At 39.1% G+C, this 21,155-nt stretch overlaps 1 protein-coding gene across 5 annotated transcripts in view; it reads left to right on the forward strand.

Moving 5' to 3' along the window:
• LRRC8B (leucine rich repeat containing 8 VRAC subunit B) overlaps positions 1–15,874 on the forward strand; it is a 37,821-nt gene extending 21,947 nt beyond the window's left edge. For 2 of the 5 annotated variants that reach the window (XM_063428363.1, XM_063428364.1), the window contains exons 2-4: positions 7,847–7,969; positions 8,976–11,113; positions 14,750–15,874. In XM_063428363.1, the coding sequence (XP_063284433.1) occupies positions 8,996–11,113; positions 14,750–15,022 (2,391 nt within the window). In that variant the 5' untranslated portion in view covers positions 7,847–7,969; positions 8,976–8,995 and the 3' untranslated portion in view covers positions 15,023–15,874. The remainder of the gene's footprint in view (positions 1–7,846; positions 7,970–8,975; positions 11,114–14,749) is intronic. The other 3 variants (XM_063428365.1, XM_063428366.1, XM_063428367.1) reach the window with 2 other exon arrangements.
• The last annotated feature ends 5,281 nt before the right edge of the window (positions 15,875–21,155 follow it).

Consider the following 21,155-nt stretch of genomic DNA (forward strand, 5'->3'; position numbering starts at 1 on the left):
ACACACACTGCATTCATACACACGCTGCACTCATACCCACACGCTGCACTCATACCCACGCTGCACTCATACCCACGCTGCACTCATACCCACGCTGCACTCATACCCACGCTGCACTCATACCCACGCTGCACTCATACCCACGCTGCACTCATACCCACGCTGCACTCATACACTCACGCTGCATTCATACACTCACGCTGCATTCATACACTCACTGCATTCATACACTCACACTGCATTCATACACACACTGCACTCATACACACACACTGCATTCATACACACACTGCACTCATACCCACACGCTGCACTCATACCCACGCTGCATTCATACACTCACGCTGCATTCATACACTCACTGCATTCATACACTCACGCTGCATTCATACACTCACTGCATTCATACACACACTGCACTCATACACACACACTGCATTCATACACACACACTGCACTCATACACACACACTGCATTCATACACACGCTGCACTCATATCCACACGCTGCACTCATACACACGCTGCATTCATACACTCGCGCTGCATTCATACACTCACACTGCATTCATACACTCACACTGCATTCATACACACACACTGCATTCATTATACACACACTGTAAATAAATATTCAATTAATTATTTTTTTTTAGGATCTAATTTTATTTAGAAATTTACCAGTAGCTGCTGCATTTCTCACCCTAGTCTTATACTCGAGTCAATAAGTTTTCCCATTTTTTTTGGGTAAAATTAGGGGCCTCGGCTTATATTCGGGTCGGCTTATACTCGAGTATATACGGTATATATATATATATATATATATATATATATATTTGTGGTCGGGGCAATCTAGCCGTAATGATAGTGTAACCTAGTATATTTAACCAATAGACATATTCAAATTACACCAGTCGGTTGTGGTGTGCCGGAACCGACAGAGCAGTAGGCCTGTAATAAAAGTGGGCCCACCTTAGAGGGTGATATGAATAGAGGGAGCGGTGGGAGGGGTGACTCGCCAGACTGTCCACGGTAAGGTGGGAGGGGATTGGCAGCCCTTTTAAGGGAATTCAAGCCCCTCCCACAACTACAGGCAAAGCCTTTACATTTGTGGTCGGGGCAATCTAGCCGTAATGATAGTGTAACCTAGTATATTTAACCAATAGACATATTCAAATTACACCAGTCGGTTGTGGTGTGCCGGAACCGACAGAGCAGTAGGCCTGTAATAAAAGTGGGCAAAAAGAAAATACCATACCAATTTATCATATAACAACAATCGTTTATTCGGATAAGTCACAAAAGCTTGTATTACCTCTTCCACTGGTTCGGGCTGTAAAGAGTATAGGTGGAGCACGTCCAGCATCCCATAGTCCCGATGACATGAGCTAGAATATGGTTGAAGGAAGCTGAGAATGCTGCCCCAATGGGGTAGGAGTGTCCTGATGAAAGGTTTGTATATGCCGAGCCTAGTTAACAGTAAGTGAACACGAAGCATACCTTAAGATGCTGTATGAATGGGAGCCATGAAGTTCTGAAAATGGCTGGACTGGCTGTATCTGTAAAGTGGTGCAATAAGTATCCAGAACTTTACCGGGCCTCATAGTTTAGAGTAGGTAATAGGGGTATGTTAACCGTATGTGCTATAGGGCTAGGTATAGGCTGATGTAAAGATAGGTCCTAATGGTCTAACTATGGTGTCTGTGGTTCTTAGTGGTAAGTCATGGGATGTAAGAACCCATAGTATGCTAGAGGTTTGGCTGTTTTATTGTTGTATGGTCATGTGTTCCGCAGGAGCTGAATCCATAGTTGGATAGTGAATGAATATGTCGTGTGGATCAGTAGCCTTTGATATGGCACAGGTGTTTGGATATGAATTCCTTTCAGTAGGTCTTTATCAGATAATATAAAAGGAATCCTGTATCGTTGGGGTGTTGTAGGAGCATGTGGTGTTGGATATCCATAAGATCCCGTTTAATTGTGTTAAATGATTATATGAGTTTAAGGTGGCAAAAGAAGTGAACCCCAAAACAGATTCCATAGCAAACATGTCAATAGCTTGAACCCTCCTACAGCCTTAGTGAAATATGTGAACACCCTTTACCTTTGACGACTGAAAGTGTAAGGTGAGAAATGTGATGTGCAAGGTTAAACCATACCTTATTCCATGAGCATGTCTCGGAATGGCGGGCCGGTAAGCTATCCCGGAAGAGGTGAGTAGTGTCTGGCTTAGGCCCCGAAACGAAACCGATGAATGTGGTCTGCTGAGACGTTTGTGAAACCCGGCATGTGAATACAAGAGAAAAATTAGCAAGCAGCTATACACGTGTTTTCCCTTAATAGTCTCCTTAAGACCAGAGATGAAGATCGGCCCCTATGTACAATGGTGTATGTGAATAATGTCTGACAGTGTGACTGGACCATATTGGTCTCCAGGCTATGGCAGCTTCATGAACGGATATCATATGAAACAAGTTTGGAGTATAGGAGAAGCTGGATCGGGACTTAATGCCTATGGGTCATGACGCGCAACGCCATATATTCCCTCCGAAGGCCGTCAAACCAGAGCATGCCAGACTGTCCACGGTAAGGTGGGAGGGGATTGGCAGCCCTTTTAAGGGAATTCAAGCCCCTCCCACAACTACAGGCAAAGCCTTTACATATATATATATATATATATATATATATATATATATATATTCGAGAGGAGGCTGGCACTTACACTCTTCCTAAAATTTCAAACTTTATTGAGGTATTTTTAAAAACAGGTGCATGTATGTATATCTATACTACAATAAATGTGTTTAGAAATCAGTCTATATAAATAAGATACATTGTTCTTGTTCTGAATTACATTTAAGTTGCATTAATTAAGTAACATAACATTTATCTGAAAAGCTCTGCCCCTGGCCACACACTGCTAAAATTAAAGCGTTCCTGTGTGTTGGTTTGAAATGTTGGAAGTTCTGTTTATCTAAAATTGTCTCTCACACCTTTCCAGGTGTGTGATTTTTTTTTTTCTTTCTGCACTTTCTGCATGCTTTCTTGCTCCTCTTTCAGTCCACACTCTCATGTTCCTTCTTCCTGATGTTAGTCACATGGACACAATCACTGCAGTCTTCTGTTCCTTATCTACCGGATGTGTTGAATCTTTGGTGTTGTTTCAAATCCCTTTTTTCAGTATTGCTTATGTACTGACTCATATGCCCATCGATCTTGGAGACTGATGCCTGACAGGACCTTCCATGTTGTAGGGAGGCAGGCAATTGGTCTGTAGGTAAATATTGTTGTTCTGCCTTGTGCTAGCCAGTCAGGGTGGGAGCCTGTTGCTAGTAGCTGGTTTATTTGTGCTCCTAGGTGTTCATGCAGTATTGTTAGTTTCTTTATCCTGTGGGTGTGTATCATGTTAGGTCCACCTGACCAACTCTTCATGTGCGACACTGTTCTGGAAGCATGCATTGGTCTGTTTTCAGGCTCTACAAATCCCAGGTCCCATGGCGACTAGAAATTTTGCCCTGGCACCTGGGATTTGTCAGCCTTTTACCCAAAGTGTATGACTGGGCAAACAATGGAGCCGGCCGTCCTCTTGCGGGAGCATGGAGGCAGCCGGTTCAGAGAGCGTTGTAGCTGACCTCCCTGGGCTGTATGGAGGCAGCCAGCTCAGAGAGTATTGTAGCCAACCTCCCTGGGCTGTATGGAGGCTGCTGTCTCAGGGAGCGTTGTAGCCGTCTGACTGCCTTGGGGAGCATGGAGGTGGTCGGCAGAGGTAGCACGCGAGAGAGCAGTGATCTTCCTGCAGCTCCCTCGCACTTAATGTTTAATGATGCCGGGAGCCAGAATATGATGTCATTACGGCCTCCGGCATCACAACAGGGAGCAGAGAGGAGCTGCAGGTAGATTACTGCTCCCTCACGCGCAAAAAGAGTGTGTCCTTTTTTCCCCACGCCGTGCTGATTTTGCCACAGCTTGACCCGCCTCCATAGCGGAGATCATCAATCTTTATGATCTCAGCTTAGCCAATGCTTTCCCATTGGAAAGCATTGGGTGGATATTGTTTATGTTCTCTATGGGAAGCATTCAGCGCCTCCATGCAGAGCACTGACACAGGACTCTCTGTAGTGGCTGTCCGAGTTACTGTCACATTGCTGCCTACTAAACCCTTTAGTAACTATTGCCTTTTCTCTGAAAATGCAGCGTTTACATTGAAAAGGCTACAGGGACAGGCTATAGGCACCAGAACAACTACATTAATCTGTAGTAGTGATGTCCCGAACAGTTCGCTGGGGAACATAGCGTGTTCGCAGTCGCGAACACGCGCGATGTTCGGTCCGCCCCCTATTCGTCATCATTGAGTGAACTTTGACCCTGTACCTCACAGTCAGCAGACACATTCCAGTCAATCAGCAGCAGACCCTCCCTCCCAGACCCTCCCACCTCCATGACGAATAGGGGGCGGACCGAACATCGCTCATGTTCGCGACTGCGAACACGCTATGTTCGCCGACGAACGGTTCCTGGCTAACTGTTCGGGACATCACTAATCTGTAGTGGTTCTGGTGACTATAGTATCCCTTAAAAAATAAAAATAAGAAAAAACTGACTCCTAACTTTTTTATCTGGCTCCTAGATTCCAAACAAATTTTGTCAGGCCATTTAGTAGCCACCTGGCCTTGGTGTAACGTGATGCTTCTTTCTTCCAGATATTCTTCCAGTTCAATCTCTGCTCTGGCTGGGGTTTGGGTGGATATGTTGTGGTCACTTTGCAGCTGTGCATACACTTTTTGAACAATTATTTTGGTAAATAGGGCATTTATTCTCTTAGCCTTTGCATCTCAATGAGGTCTAGGCTCTCACTTTGTGTCCAGGAATGGTTTGTTCCAGTAGCCCACTTGTCGTCAGATTTCCCTGGTTCCCTAGCATCTGATGCGGACCTTGTTAATACATGCAACGCCCGAGCCGGCTTGACTCCCATGGTTCGTGTTACACTCGTATTATTGAGGTGGGCGGATACATATCTTTAGGCACCTTGCACATTTTTATATATATATATATATATATATATGTGTGTATATATATATATATATATATATATATATATATATATTGATTATTCATGTTTATCTGCAATATTTTTCTCTTTTTGGTACCAGACCAGAACTGGCGCCATGTTGATGGGACCCAAAAGATGGAAACTGCAGTTCAGGGCTGGTTTCTGCTCACGGATCCTTTTTGGATCACAGCTCATACTCTGGCTTAAAAAAAAAAAAAAAAAAAAAAAGCTGTATTTAAAAATAGTGTCGATTGCTAAGGGTATCTGCTGAAATGCTGTATTTAGTCTGAAACACGATGCCTGTTTGTGCTCATTTGGATGTGAAAATGGAAACTCTGGGATGGTTGTGAAAACATGATTTCCCGAGTTTCGTGAAGGACTTCTCGAAGTACAACTTTAGATAACAGTAATGTTATTTCTATATCTCTGTGTTTGTTTAAACAGGTTGGAGAAATATATCAGCCCATAGTAAAATAAATATCCTCTCGCCACAGTCCTACTTTAGGAAATGTCTTAATTAGGGGCTTAATTAATTTTTAGGTCACTGATCTGCTGCTATTTGGTCATTATTTTGTATCGCGTGTTTATGGAGCACGACATCTTGTATTATTATTTTTTTTTTTAAAGCTGCTGCAGATTTGTATTTTCTCTCTGAAAAAGAGAAGCTGAGCCTTTCCCGTGGGATTATCTCAATTGTTTCCATGCTCTGTCTCTTCCCAGAGTATATTTGGCCAAAGGAATAAAATATCCATCTGTGACATTATCCAGGAAACATTAGTTGTTGTCATTGGGCATTGACTTCACATTCCCAAGGCCTGCTTCTACACAAGGGTAGTATTCGGTATTTAATCCTGAAAATAACTCCATTTTAACTGGATACTGTGCACGTCTAAAGGTGGCTTAGTCTGGAAAGTCCAGTTAATGTACGTGTGTTCTGTTAATAATAATAAATATTTTATTTATATAGCGCCATTTATATAGCGCCATCAGATTCCGTAGCGCTGTACAATGGGTGACTGCATTTTAAGTGTTAACTACAGGTCCTTTCTCTCTGAAGGAAAGAAAATCTTAGTAATTAGCAGTTTGTCCCTCCGATATAACCGGAACATAATGTAGCTGTGTTTCTGTTGCAGAAGCAACATGTGAGAGTGATGTTGAATATGTGGTCGTATTGCAGAGTACGTCTGAACTTTACTCTGCATTTTAAATTGAGACTTTGTGCAACACAGCCAAGACTGTAAGCTTATGAGCAGAGTTCTCGTTGACGTTTTTTTATATATATATAATTAATATGCATTGTGCTGTCTTACTTCATTCCTGGTTTATCAATGCTGAATATGCTGTTATACATGTATTAATAGTTTGTCGGGGGGGGGGGGATTGTTTTTTTCGTTTTTTTTAACCTAATAGTTGTAACATAAGCTGTAACTTTATAATTGAATACACATGACGATTCGTTACAAATATCCGTTCTGCAAACTTACTGCTTATTGCAAAACTGATTCCTCTACTTCCTGTTGGTTGGTGAATGTACAGAGACACACAAACAGGGTTTATTTGTTAAAGTCTGAATTTTCGGGAATTCAAAGTGCTTTTCAAACTTTAGGCCACAATAAGTAACCGAATGGCTTTACAGACTATTTATTATTTTTTGTACGAATGTTTAAAATAATTTAGTGAAAGATATTTATTTTTTTTTTTAATATTTTGAGATATATCTATTTATATGACATACGGTATTTGACATTTTAATATGTTGAAACCCTAAATCCTTTGTAAAGCTCTTTGAATGATATTAAAGCAGACCTGACATGGTGACGTTGCCAATGGTGGATCGGCAAAGGTAAGTTTACGTTACCTGAACCTGTCCCTTGTGGCTGCCGCCATAATCTTCTGGCCGGTCCTCTTCTGCTCCTGAGCCTTCAGTGCCAGGAGCTCACATCACAGCTGTACTCCAGTGCAAACATTGAGGTCTACTTCACAACGCATTGGCAATTCTCATATTTATCAAAGCCAAATTTTAGCAATATGTGTGGGTCCTATATTTACTTTTTCCATGTGGCGGCTGTCTAGCAAGTGCTGGTCAGCCATCACATAATTAACCCTTGCGCTGCCGATGATTTGTAACTTTTTTTTGCCCACAGCTGTAGATTGCTTCCGATGATGAACGTCATCTGAACCAATGTTACAGAATCAGTCAGACCGACAGAATTCTGTCTGCATTTGGCTTTACTAAATATGCGCATTGCCAATGCGGTCGGAATTCGGACAAGGCAGAGCGATGGCCGATGGCGTCACCGCGCTGTGCAGGGAGTGAAGCATTAGCCTAGCGGTCCGATTCTAATTCAGTCCGACCAAAGGTGTATGAATATGGCAGAGGGAACTAGTGTTCTGTTAAAGTAGGGGCCAGATTTTCAGGGACTTTTACATATACTTCATTTAAAATAAATGCTATCTCTTTTCATTACATGCTGCTAGGATTCCTATAATAAAAAAAGATTTCTGGTGGCAATTCTTCTTTAATGCATAATATTTAACCTGCGACTAATATGAGGAAAGAAAATGTTCTTTAATGTATTTTTTTATTTTTATTTTCTCCTCGATTAGGTTAGCTAACATCGATACACACAAATGTATTTTTTTTTTATTTTTTTTTAAATGTATTTATTTATTTTTAAACTTGATTTTTGTTTGTTTTATTTATTTTTAACTTGGTAAAATATGTTTAAAGTACTTTATGCAGCTGGTTTATTTTTTTGTGTGAGCTTCACCATTTCCTCCTTTTTCTGTTGTCAGTAGGAGAGTCATGATGAAGCTGCCATCTGCTCCGGAATGAAATCAAATGCAGAGATGAAGAAACACTTTAAAAGGTGCAGACCCCCAGATTGAGGAGATTTCTGCAGCTTTTTATCCGAAGCAGTAAGTTAAGCAGTATAGTGATCTGGTAGGAGTGGCTGAATACTGGCTGTATCACATTTCCCCGGGCCTTGGGATGGGAGATCCACAATAGATTGACCCAGCTATAAAGTTGAATGTTTCAGCTTCTTCCCACCCCCCAATTAATTATAGTCAATTGAATTACTTTAATCACGTGACCTATATATTGTCGGTAATAGTGTGTACTAAATATCATATATAATGCAAAAGTATCAGAATGCATTTAAAGTTAAAAAAAAATTGTAATGGCTTTTTTTTCCGATAGTACTAATTAATGTCAGTTGTTGTTAATTATCATTTGTTGTTTTTTTAAACTATTTATTCATGTTAAAGTAAAACTACAAGGGAAAAAAAGTACTTCCTGTTTAGTTGTGATAATCTTAATGCAGTCTCTGTTATGTTGGATGGGTAGTATATCTACTTCTGGGAAGCTGAATTATTGTAGTAACAATCACGTAAAAGGCTTTTCCTTATTTGAGTAAAATTTCTTAAATATATATACAAAAGCGGTAAATATAGGATGAAGATATTTCGATTTTTAATGATTAGTTTGGGCATTAATGCTATGCTAAATGGTTGCCCTGATACTGATGCTGAAGTCCAGCATTCCTGGTATGCACATATCTTCCAAGTGTCTCTCTGAGACCCAATACATTATTTTAATAGTTTACAATGTTTGAGGAGTATGTGGGTATCTTAAAACCTCACAGGAAAAAAAACAGACACATTCAAGTGTGTTTTACCTTTTATCAAATGTATTGGAACAAAATACCCTTACCTAGCAGTAAATTGCATGCACTGTTAAGTCACCAAGAGGTCCTCATAACGTAAATGTTTATGGCAGTGACTCTACCACTAGATAGATATCCCTCTCTCAATGTCCGTAAGGAAGTCCAGAACAGATGTTTACTAGAAAATCTCATCACCGTGCAGTTCCCTCTGGTAAAGGACCTGCCTCTTATCAATGTTTTTTGTTTTCTCTCTCCAGAGTTCTCATTATTTGAAGCCATGATAACTGTGACAGAGCTGAGATTTTTGGCCGATGCTCAAACATCTTATCATATTTTGAAGCCGTGGTGGGATGTGTTTTGGTATTATATCACAATGGTAATGTTGATGATTGCTGTTCTAGCTGGTGCACTGCAGCTTACACAGAGCAGGATGTTATGCCTTCCGTGTAAGGCGGAAGCAGACAATCACTGTGTTCACCCACTGGAGCAAGTCATCACAAAGATCAACTTATCAGCTGGTCCCCTAGGAAAAACAAACCACCCCGCTGGAATTCAAAATGATCTCCACAGACAACAATATGCTTATATCGATGCAGTGTGTTATGAGAAACAACTCCACTGGTTTGCAAAATTTTTTCCTTATCTTGTGTTTCTGCACACTATAATCTTTGCAATTTGTAGCAACTTCTGGCTTCACTACCCAAGCACAAGTTCCAGATTGGAACATTTTGTAGCCATCCTTTATAAATGTTTTGATTCACCATGGACAACGAGGGCTCTGTCTGAGACTGTTGCTGAGCAAACCGTAAAAATGCAAATACGCAAAAGATCACGGCTCTTGACATCGTCTTCATACAGTGCAGAAGACGATGCAACCAAACAGTCTCTGCAGCCAGGAGTTGAGACGACGACAGTGGAAGATGATGCCTCAAGTGTTCTAGACAAAAAAGAAGGTGAACAAGCCAAAGCCTTGTTTGAGAAAGTGCGCAGGTTCAGACTTCACGTGGAACAAAAGGACATTATATATAGATTGTATATGAAGCAAATTGTGGTTAAAGTAATAGCGCTGCTCGTAATTATTACATACGTATCTTATTTTTTGACACATATAACATTTGAAATTGACTGCATTGTTGACATTGAAGCTTTTACTGGCTACAAGAGGTACCAATGTGTTTACTCTCTTGCTGCAATTTTTAAAGTTTTGGCTACATTTTATGTTCTTCTTGTATTTTTGTATGGCTTTGCCTGCTTTTATAGTTTGTGGTGGATGCTAAGAAGTTCTCTTAAACAATATTCTTTTGAAGCCGTGAGAGAAAAAAGCAATTACAGTGATATCCCTGATGTCCAAAATGACTTTGCCTTCATTCTCCACTTGGCAGACCAGTATGATCCACTGTACGCTAAACGGTTCTCAATATTTTTGTCCGAGGTTAGTGAGAACAAACTGAAACAGATCAATCTCAACAATGAATGGACTGTAGACATGCTTAGAAATAAATTAACACGAAATTCCAAGGACAACATAGAACTTCATCTTTTTATGTTGAGTGGGGTACCAGACAATGTCTTTGAACTCAATGAAATTGAAGTTCTGCGCTTAGAGCTTATCACAGATGCCAAACTTACCCCAGTGATAACCCAGCTAGTCAACCTTAAGGAACTTCATGTGTATCACTCAACACTTACTGTGGATCTACAGGCCCTGAGTTTTTTAGCCGAGAACTTGGAAAGATTGCATTTGAAATTTACTGCAATGGAAAAGATCCCATCTTGGGTTTTCTTTTTAAAAAATTTAAAAGAGCTTCATATCGCAGGATCTCTTGATAATTACAGTACTACCTGCATTGATGGTCTTCAGGAACTAAAGAATCTGACATCGCTGTATTTGAAGAGTAGCATTCCCCGCATTCCAGAAGTGGTTACGGACCTGTTGCCCTCACTGGAGAAGCTGTCCATCAATAATGAAGGAAATAAACTGATGATCTTAATTAGTTTAAAAAGGATGATAAACCTCACATGTTTAGAACTGGTCAGCTGTGACTTAGAACGTATTCCACATTCTATTTTCAGTCTGAGTGAACTGCGAGAAATAGACTTCCGAGGAAATAATTTTAAAACAGTTGAAGAAATAATTAGCTTTCAGCATCTACAGAAACTGACCTCTTTGAAGTTGTGGCATAATTCCATTGCCTATATTCCACTTCAGATAGGTGCTTTGGCAAGTCTAGAACAACTCTATTTAAATAACAATAACATTGAAATTCTACCACTTCAGCTTTTCCTCTGCAGCAAGCTGCGGGTTTTAGATTTGAGCTATAACAATTTATCATTTATTCCTGAAGAAATCCAGCTTTTGAAGAATCTTCAGTATTTTGCTGTGACAAAAAACAGTGTAAGTAAAGCCTGGTAATTGTTTGTTTTCAATAGGTGTAACGTATAAAATCTGTATATTGGGTTGGCATGAGGAAGTCAGGGCAGCACCGAGGGAGACTCTGCACTGGAGTAAAGGTGAGTAATGGGGGGGTTGGAGAGGGGGAATAATAAGGGGCACCAGGATTTTAGTGTTAGGAAAGCAGACATGTATTCCTGACGCTACAGTGTTCCTTTAATGATTGATCCTACCTCCCTTTACTTGCTCTTGATTGTGGTAGAAATAGTGGAAATTAATAAATGTAATTACAATAAAAGGAATGGAGCATTTTGGCTATGAAGAAAGGTTAACAAATTCAAATCTCTTTAGTTTGGGAAAAACACGCATCAGAGGGGTTATGATTATTATTATTGCGATTTATATAGCGCCAACAGATTCCGTAGCGCTTTACAATATTATTAAAGGGGGGATTTGACTATAAATAGGACAATTACAAGAAAACTTACAGAAACGAAGGGTTGAAGAGGGCCCTGCTCAAACGAGCTTACAGTCTATAGGAAGTGGGGTATAAAACACATTAGGACAGGGAAAATAAGTCAAATTAGGTGGGAGTGCAGCAGAGCTGGAGGAGAGAGTAGAGTGCTGCCCTTTAGGAGAGAGCAAAAGGCAGGTATGTGAGGTAGAGGTTAGTCTGGGAGACCATATGCTTTTCTAAAGAAATTAGTTTTAAGGCCCTTCTTAAATGATTGAAGACTAGGGGAGAGTCTGATGGTGGTAGGCAGGCTATTCCAAAAGTCCTGCAAGTATGAGTTGGCCATACAGGTGCGAGCAGCGGACAGAAAAAGGTCACGGGCAGAGCGGAGGGACCGAGAAGAGGCATACCTATGGATCTGTGAGGAGATATAAGAGGGGCTAAGATTATTCAGTGCTTTCTAGGTATGGGTTAGCACAGGGGTAGGCAACCTTCGGCTCTACAGATGTTGTGGACTACATCTCCCTTGATGCTTTGCCAGCAATATGGCTGTTAAAGCATTATGGGAGATGTAGTCCAAAACATCTGTAGAGCCGAAGGTTGCCTACCCCTGGGTTAGCACTTTGAATTGATAGCATTATACAAATCTATTCAGGGCCAGTACAAACCATTGTCTAGAAATTCGTTCCTAAACAGGACTATACATAGGACACAATGTCACTCATTAAGCTTTAGTCTAAGGCAAAGGAACGTTTTTTGTTTTATTTTTTTTACAGTAAGAACATGAAGGATGTAGAATTCTTTACAGATGTTTTAACAGCAGTTGGATAAATACTTGCAAAAACATAATATAATATACAGGGGTATAATTTTTAATTAGTGTGGTAATAGCTGCTTGATCCAAGGAGACATCTGACGGCCATTCTGGGGGTCAAAAAGGATTTTTTCCTAGTTTGTTGCAAAATTGGAAGTTCTTCAACTGTTTTTTTTTTTGCCTTGTTTGGATCAACAGCAAAAAAACAAATATGAGAAAAGCTGTACTTGATAGACGCATGTCTCTTTTCAGCTTTATAACTATATGTAATGCTTCGTAATATATAAATCACCAATACAGTTTCTTGGCTGTTTTAAATACAGCCGGGATTGTCCTGAGGGTATTTTGAAGATTGTGCTTGATTGGGGCCTAGTGCATCATTTATAACTAACACAATGAGATGTCAGATTTATAATACCTGCAGAATGTCATGTTTATAAATAACTATTTTACTTGCTAGCATGTGTGTTTATATTATGGCGCTTTGGAAGAACTCCTCGGAATAATGTTGAATAAACAGCTTCCATTGTTTCTTTACTTCCAAACTAATTAATCAATGTACAGTGGGTTTCTGGGTCTCTGAACCATATATATATATTCTAGTAATTGTAGGAGACATCCATTATGGTACATTATGGTATGCAATGGAGACATCGATTATGGTATGCAAACACCAGTTGCCTGTGACAGGTATACCTTAAAGGAACCGTGTACACTCTCCATCCTGCCCCTCCCATCCCCCCTCCCCCCCACACACATACACATATTTCTTAGTACTTGCTATAGCTATCAAAAATTATGCAAATAGTTTAAAAAATAAAAATGAACTCCGTTGCCTACCAGTGTTGGGCAGGTAGATGGGAAGCATAATATCCTCTACAGTTTACACCATAACTTTTACCATGCTACAGTTGTGTGCTTATAGCATCCAGTTGAACCAGTGGTTTTTAAGCTCTAGGTAAGGACCTACAATTGGATCCTCCTGCTAGTTCATTGGGTCTCTCCTGGTTGAAACAGGCACATTGTACCCTAGCTCCAGACAACTTGCATAGTTTAAATTGTCTTTTGTATCAGCCATGCCTTTTTCAATGCATTGTACACTCCGGTGACATTGGTAAGGGTCTAATGACGTAATTTTGTCGTATATTATTGTACAATTGCAAACCCGTGACTTAGCTAATTTTTAAATGTAAGCAAGGCTTACCAAAACTATGCCATTTAAATGCCTATTAAAAACTGTCATGCTCTGTTGCCTTAAACTATCAAGAGTCAAAGACATTAATAAAGATAACACGGTAAAAAAGAAAAAAAAAAATGATTTATGATTTGTTTAGCTTGTGTTAACAGTCACATTTAAATACATGTTTTAATGCATATTATTAAGTGTGTGGGGGTGGGGAGCATTTTCTAATATTTTAAAAAACTTTTCTTCCAAATCTGTATCTTTCATCAACTGCAGAGCGAACTTGTGCAGCTAATAAAGATCCATGCCCCCTTTTTTTGCCCAGTGTTTAATAGGAAAGTCATCACTCTGCATTGTCCAGTTAATGAATTTAGGACGAATCGTTCTTGACCAGTCCAATGCATCTCTAAGATAAACTATGGATTGGCAATAACACCGGCACAATGTCATGCACATTCTAACAAGCTATACTATATCTGAGTAAAGTGTTCTATTCAAGTCTCTGTATATACATTTTATTATACATATGTCATTTACACTTGGCTATAACCAACTGTTTAACTTATGATTAAACCTCTTAAATGTATTTTTATTCAAATTAACTCACTAGGGAATTTTTATTAGCTCTTAACCTTTTTTTATTACGTGCTAACATTCTCCCCAGTATTCAATAGCTAAATAAAACTGCGGAAGTATGTTGGGATATACTGGAAGAAAATTTAAAGCAAACACACTTTAAAGAAAATTGAAATGTAGTAAAACAAGATCTTAAAATGCAACTTAATCCCTGTCCCCATAAAATAAACCCAGGGACCAGATCTATAAAAATACAGTAGAGTTAATCCAGACGGTAAAATAATTTTTATTTTACAGAGTATGAATAGGATATTATGTTAAGAAAATAGCACTAATGGACTGACCGTAAGAACTGGGTCAGAGCATGGGGCCAGCAATAAAGAGCTTTATATCCAGTTTGCACATTAACGCGAGGATTGTTCATGATTTTTTTCAGAAACCTGGAGCTGTTACAGCGCTGCGGAATATGTTGGCTATATAAATAATTGCAGTGCTTAGTGTAAGGTGGTATATATCTGCGGCAATGTACATTTTACTACGTTTGAGCGGTAAGAGAATTTCAGATCTTTTTCAGCCTCTTTTTAATATTTTTTTTTTCTCTCTCTTCTGTAGATTGACCTGCTTCCGGATGGATTGTTTAAGTGCACTAAACTTCAGTATTTATTTGTTGGGAAAAACAGCCTGATGACCCTCTCCTCTCAAGTTGGTGACCTGTTGAACCTCATTAAAATAGAACTTATTGGAAATCAATTAGAAGCCCTCCCCCCTGAGCTTGAATCATGCCAGTCATTAAAACCGAGCTGTATTATTGTGGAAAATAACGTGTTGCGCACTCTACCGTCCTATGCAAAAGAGAATGGGAAAGCACCCCAAAGACAGATGTGATTTAGCAGAGTTCCACCACTATTCATTGCATTCTTTATGAGAAATATAGAGAAGGCAAAACTGAGGTTTAATTCAATAAACTGCCTGTTTATGTATGTGTACATGTCTGCAAAATCAATGTTTTTTTTGTTATGTATGAAAACCACTTCTAAGCCAAGAATTCTGCACAAAAAGTTTATGGGGAAACTCAAGCAAAATGTGAAATGGCATGAAGACACTTTGAAGAATAGGTTTGCAGTGGTGGTGGTTGGTCTAGACCCCTCCATTCAGTAGAGTAATTGGCTGTTATATACCGCATCTTGGTATAGTAACAAAGGGTAACTTAATTCTTTAGATGGTAATTCAAGAAGTTGGGGATTTTTATGATGTACTGTTTTCTTTTGGCATACACTTTGTAACATTTTAGACATTACATACATTTTGTAAGTGTTTATCTATGTACTATGAATGTATTTTCTTTTACAAAGTTGGCTATCCTGGCCATGGACCTCTTTGTTTAGTTGCAAGACTTTCCTAATGAGCAAGTAAGTAGAAACCGGATTCCAGACGTATCCTGTATTAATTAATATTTGTGATGCATTAGAAGTGTACTGTAAGCGAATGTATCCGAAACCTGCCAAGGCTGCTGTATACACCATTTCTAAGAAACTACACGGCTTGCTTTACTGACGTAAAACACAGTTGAAGGGACACCCTAGGCAACAACACCACTTTAACTTAATGAAGTGGTTTTAGTGTGTAGATGCTGTCCCTAGTTTTCAACAGTGTAAAACAGTGCTGTGTATGGTGAGGGTTACAGTCTGTGGGGGGTGCCATTGTATGAGCAGGAGTGTGGAGGGAGGGGGGGGGGTGAGTGTGACATTGTCTGTGAAGGGGGGGTGCGTTGATGGGGTAAGACTGTGTTTCCACATGCAGTGCTGCTCGTTTTGGTAGCTGTGCATAAAGGCAGGCTGTAATCTTGATTCCCTATGGTCCGATGGGCTGCCTGGCAGGCTTTCCCCTCCCGCAGGGTTCCAGCAGCTGCTGAACCCAAAACATCGAGTTTAATCCATATGGAGGTGGACTGCTTAAGTGGTACTTCAATAGAAGAAGTGTTATTCCTTGCAAAATGCAAAAGTACTTAATATTGCTCAAGCTCTTGTGATTTTACATGTACTGTCAATAGAGAATCATAAATGTGTAACGAGTTTAGCCAGCCTGACTAGTTTCATTGCCAATTTATTTACATAGCATTCCACTATATGTACACCTATATGACCTCTGTTACTGCTGTGTGATAAGATGTGTTGGTGACATTTTAGAGGAACTATGATGGTTAAATCATTGATGGCTCACATGAATGCATCAAATTGTGACTTCACAATTGAGTGTTGTTGTTTTGGGGGGGGGTTTTTTGGTGTTTTTGTTTTTTGACTAACCTTTTTTTCTTAATTGCACTAAACTGCCAGACAGATTGGATGTATTGCTTCTTCAAGCACAACACATGAAATTGTGGTTATTCTAAAAGCATGAGGGAATATTAACCCACACTGTACTGTAAAACAAGAATCAGTGTGGCTACCTGTGGACATTGGATCAGTTTCTGTTCTACATTATCACCTTGTTCCACTAAATTCTATGAATATGGCCTCAAACTGCATGCCAGGAGCCAATCTCACCTGTGTTAAAGGAGGGATTCCATGGGGAGGAATTTAACTCTTTAATATCCCACAGCATAATGAATTCCTTCATCCTTAATCACGTTAGCCATAATCTTTTCCCTACTTGAAGAGCAAGGACATGATATAATGTCTGTTCATGTCAACTCTAATACTTTGTGGTATACAGCTAATTTGGACACTCTGTAGTGCCTCTGATAATGTATCATTGGAACAATATGGGCCATACTATAACAAACTAGTGTTCTAGAAAACATACCACTACTCAACATGAAGACTGCTAAATCCAAAAGCCTCTGGTTACCGTAAGCTCAGTGGATACACTGTACGTATTCTCTCCACTAAGGTTAATCCACTAAGATCTGCAGTTGCTAGAGAAACTCTTTGCAAACAGAACTGTCAATCATCCATTCTTTTTAATTTAAATTTTACTGGTTTGCAATGTTTATTTTAGAAGCACGACCACTCTCCATAGCTGTGTTTCCAAAGAGATTCTGAAGCAGGTGTATGCCAATTTCACATATTATACAGGAACTGCAGGAGCCCAGTAATGGACTGTAAAATGTATTCGTCATCCTTCTCTAGAATGCTTCCAGTCTGTAACATTGTGCCAAGAAGTAGAGCAAAGCAGCTAAATAGAAGCTTGTGTTTGTATTTCATATATTCCCAAAGTGAATATTTTTATGCCCTGTAGTTTGTGTGAACCTGTTGAGTATTCTTTGTATTATTGGTTGTTGACATTATAAAAAGATTGCAAACAGTCTCAGTCTTGTGCCTTAAATTCCTCCGTATCGCCGCTCAAACATTTCTACCAAAATAAACATTTCAGAATGAGGTTATGTACTAATGTTTTTCCGAATTACATGTTCTAATGGTAAATTAACCCACTATCATATGGTTTCTAATATAATGGAAATTTAATATATATTGGAATATAATTGGAAAAATGCCAGTGAAAGTGTGTTATTACAAACATTTTAAATACATCTGTATTATCCAATCAAATGTCAAGAGTGGACTAAAGGTGTCCAAGTCACATGGAAATGAGCCTTCCAGGACAGGCTCAGATCGTATGGGTGGAAGTGTACTAGGTGACTAGGTTCCTTCTAATCCGGTACAATTTGATGTCTCCACTCTGCATCGCTCCACTAGCTGTTCCCTCAGTCATATTCCCTTCCGTTCTTGGTTGCATTCTGTCTCCTCTTGCTCTACCTCTGGCTAAAATATAAAACATCTCCTTCTATTCTGGTGTATTGATTGTACCCTTTAAATATGTAACATGCAACTATAACCCTGATTTATATTTTAATCCCAGCCTTAACCCCGACTTCCAATTCCACTACCACCCTATGTACTTGATACGGTTTGCCTCCAAAATCCTTGAGAAAGAAAGTTGTAAACAGACATATTTCCTTGCATTTAACTCTCTGCTTGACCTGCTTCAATCTGGATCCCGCACTCATCACTCTGTTGAAACAGCCCTGACCAAAGTTTCCAATTACCTAATTCCTGTGGTCACTTCTAATTCACATTCTAATTCTCCTTGACTTCTATGCTGCTTTTGACATTGTTGATCATCAACTACTCCTTTTCATCCTTCACAACCGCGGTCTAAGAGACTCTATAGACTCTGTTCTTTTCTGGATCTACTTTCACCTCTCATAGCGCTCTTCCAGGGTCTCCTCTTCTGGTTCTGCCTCTCCACCGCGACCCCTCTCTGACAGTGTTCTCCAAGGTCCTATCCTCTGTCATTTACTATTCTCAATCTATAATACATCTCTTGGTAAACTAATTAGTTGCCTTACAATATCACTTCTATACTAATAACACTCAAATATATCTTCTAATCTTCTCCTTCCCTCTTGAATCGTGTTTTGAGTGCCTCTCGTTTTCTAACTGGATGTCAGCTCACTTCCTTAAACTCAATCTCTCCAAAACAGATGTTCTTTTATTTCCTCCTCCAAACTCTGCTACGCCTCTGTCTATCTCCGGCACTACTATAAACTCTACCTCACTGGCTGCCTTGGCGTTCTCTTTGATTGCAACCTCTCAGTCACCCCTCTCATCCAGTCAATCGCCAAATCCTGTCTTTTCTTTTGATTGAAGAGCTCTTACAATTTACAAACGCAAAAGACCAAAATGAGAATCGGAGGATAAGTATAACATGCCATGAACCAGGCATTTTAGTTATAACTGCAAAGAGATGCTGCATTTACTGTAAGCACCACGTTGAGTTCGAGAGCAAACCCAGGAATCTAAAGTATTATAGGGACACTCTAAGTACCAAAACAACTACATCCGTGTAATGTTTTTTTGTGCAAAGAACCTTTCCTTGCAGACTGATAAATGTAAATAAACATTGCCATTTGTTAAAAAAAACAGTGTTTGCATTTGTTATTTAAAGGGACACTATAGTCACCGAAACAACTCCAGTTTAATGTATTTGTTCTGGTGAGTATAATCATTTCCTTTGTGCATTTTTATGCAAACACTGCCTTTGCAGAGAAAAGGCAGTGTTTACATTACCCCCTAGGGACACCTCCTGTGGCCACTGCTCAGATGGCTGCTAGAGGTGAATGAATGAGGAGAATGAGCGAAGTATGTGCATGTGAATGAGTATTTGGAAAATGCCCAAACACTATTCCTTAGTTTTAGAGTACACACAGCCTTACACCTTTCTGTTGAAACCTATACCAGAGCCCTTCTCATTAACTATTATTTTACGAAAATAGTTGTTTATTTTTTTTTTATATGTTTTCAGGACCCCTGAATAAAATTATAAGAGAACGCTACCACAATTTACAGCTGTATGTTTCCTGGTATACTGTCTCTTTCTTCTTATTGAAAAAGGGAGCTGAATTGGGTGGAGCAACGGTACAATTGTTTTTGAGGAAAAACAAAAATATATGTATTTTATTCTCATATTTTGCATCAGTAACTATTATTGCTCTGCACTATTTTTTTTTTAACTCCATGTTCCATATATTTAATCTATTTTAAGGACTTTTTTTCACATGGCATTAGCTTGGTGACTTGTTCTGTAATTGAAGAATAGCTTAGTAATCCAAACTGTAAAACCCCATAATTGGACACTTTACGATGCCATATGTGTCTCTAGTGCTACTTTAGTGCCTGTTTTAAAGGGGACCCATTAAAAAGAGAATGGGATTCTGTTTTTGCTCCAGTCTTAAACCCCGGGTTTAATATTTACACTACTTTCATTAACGTTGCTTTAATATTTACATTACTTTCTTTGTGTTAGTTTGATCCGTATTTTGCTACAAGGTAAAAATGGCCACTAGAGGTCACTTCACAATTAACATAACATGACACTTCACTGAGATAAAGAGAATATCTGTGGAGGTTTAAACTGGCTATTATTATTTATATAGCGCCAACAAATTCCGTAGCGCTGTCAAATGGGATTAGAGCTTATTCACACAAAACCAGCATTTGGGGAGAATTAACAAGGGAGTTAATGTTTGTTGCCCAAAATAGCCAGCTGGGAAAAACATAGCCAAGGAGGATATTGGTGTGTTTTTTGTATATATATATATTTTTTTTTTCCCCTCTCAATTCTAAGTTTAGTGAAGAAACACCTTCATTTTTTTAAAAATAATACACTTCTGTTATTCAATTCTAATCAATAAAAGTTAGTATTCCTTTTAAAGGACAACTGTCACCTTCAAATATTTTTAATATAACAATCTTTTCATCAAGTATTGAAAGGATTTTTGTTTCAAATGAAGTATATGTAAAAAAAAAAAAATATTCATCCCCTCCTTGGGTCATACAGTGTTTGAAAGCCAACAGTAAGTCTCTATAATCCTCCCTGCGTCACTCCCTGTATAGAAGCACGGAAGACCATAGAGACATACTATCGGTTTTCAAGCACTGTCTGACTGATGCATGTATATGGCTGGAGCATTCTGTCACATACTAAATTTAGGGATGAATTGTTGGGGAGGGATAAGGGGGGATTGTGTTTTACCCATATTCTTCATGTAAAAAATATTTTGAGCTGACAGTTGTCCTTTCATTTTGAGAGGTGATTGTAATCCCACTGTTACAGTACTCGACTCTGCCTCATACTGCGGCATGAATGAAAGATTTGTAATAATAATATCTCACGCACAGAGCTATATTTACTTAGAGAGGCTATTCGTCCTGCTCTCACACAAAAAAAAAAGCATAAAATCAGTCCAGAGATATAAACAAGGAAACATGGAGGCATAATTTCGCTTTGTGTGAATATTAAAAGCACTTGCAGGATGTTAAACTATGAAGGCTGTTCATTAAACCGGAAAATGGTGGTAGTTGATGAGGGAATTGGAAATGGTAGGCAAAAAAGTGGAGCTGGTAAATGTTTCTAATGGACTTAAATTTGTGGTCCCCATGTGAATGTCTCTAATTCAACAAAGAAAAACAATTCATCTAATATTTTGCAATTAATCTTTTTCCCTATTTCCCCTGCT

This window comes from Pelobates fuscus, chromosome 7 (assembly GCF_036172605.1).
Source record: "Pelobates fuscus isolate aPelFus1 chromosome 7, aPelFus1.pri, whole genome shotgun sequence".
NCBI lineage: Eukaryota > Metazoa > Chordata > Amphibia > Anura > Pelobatidae > Pelobates > Pelobates fuscus.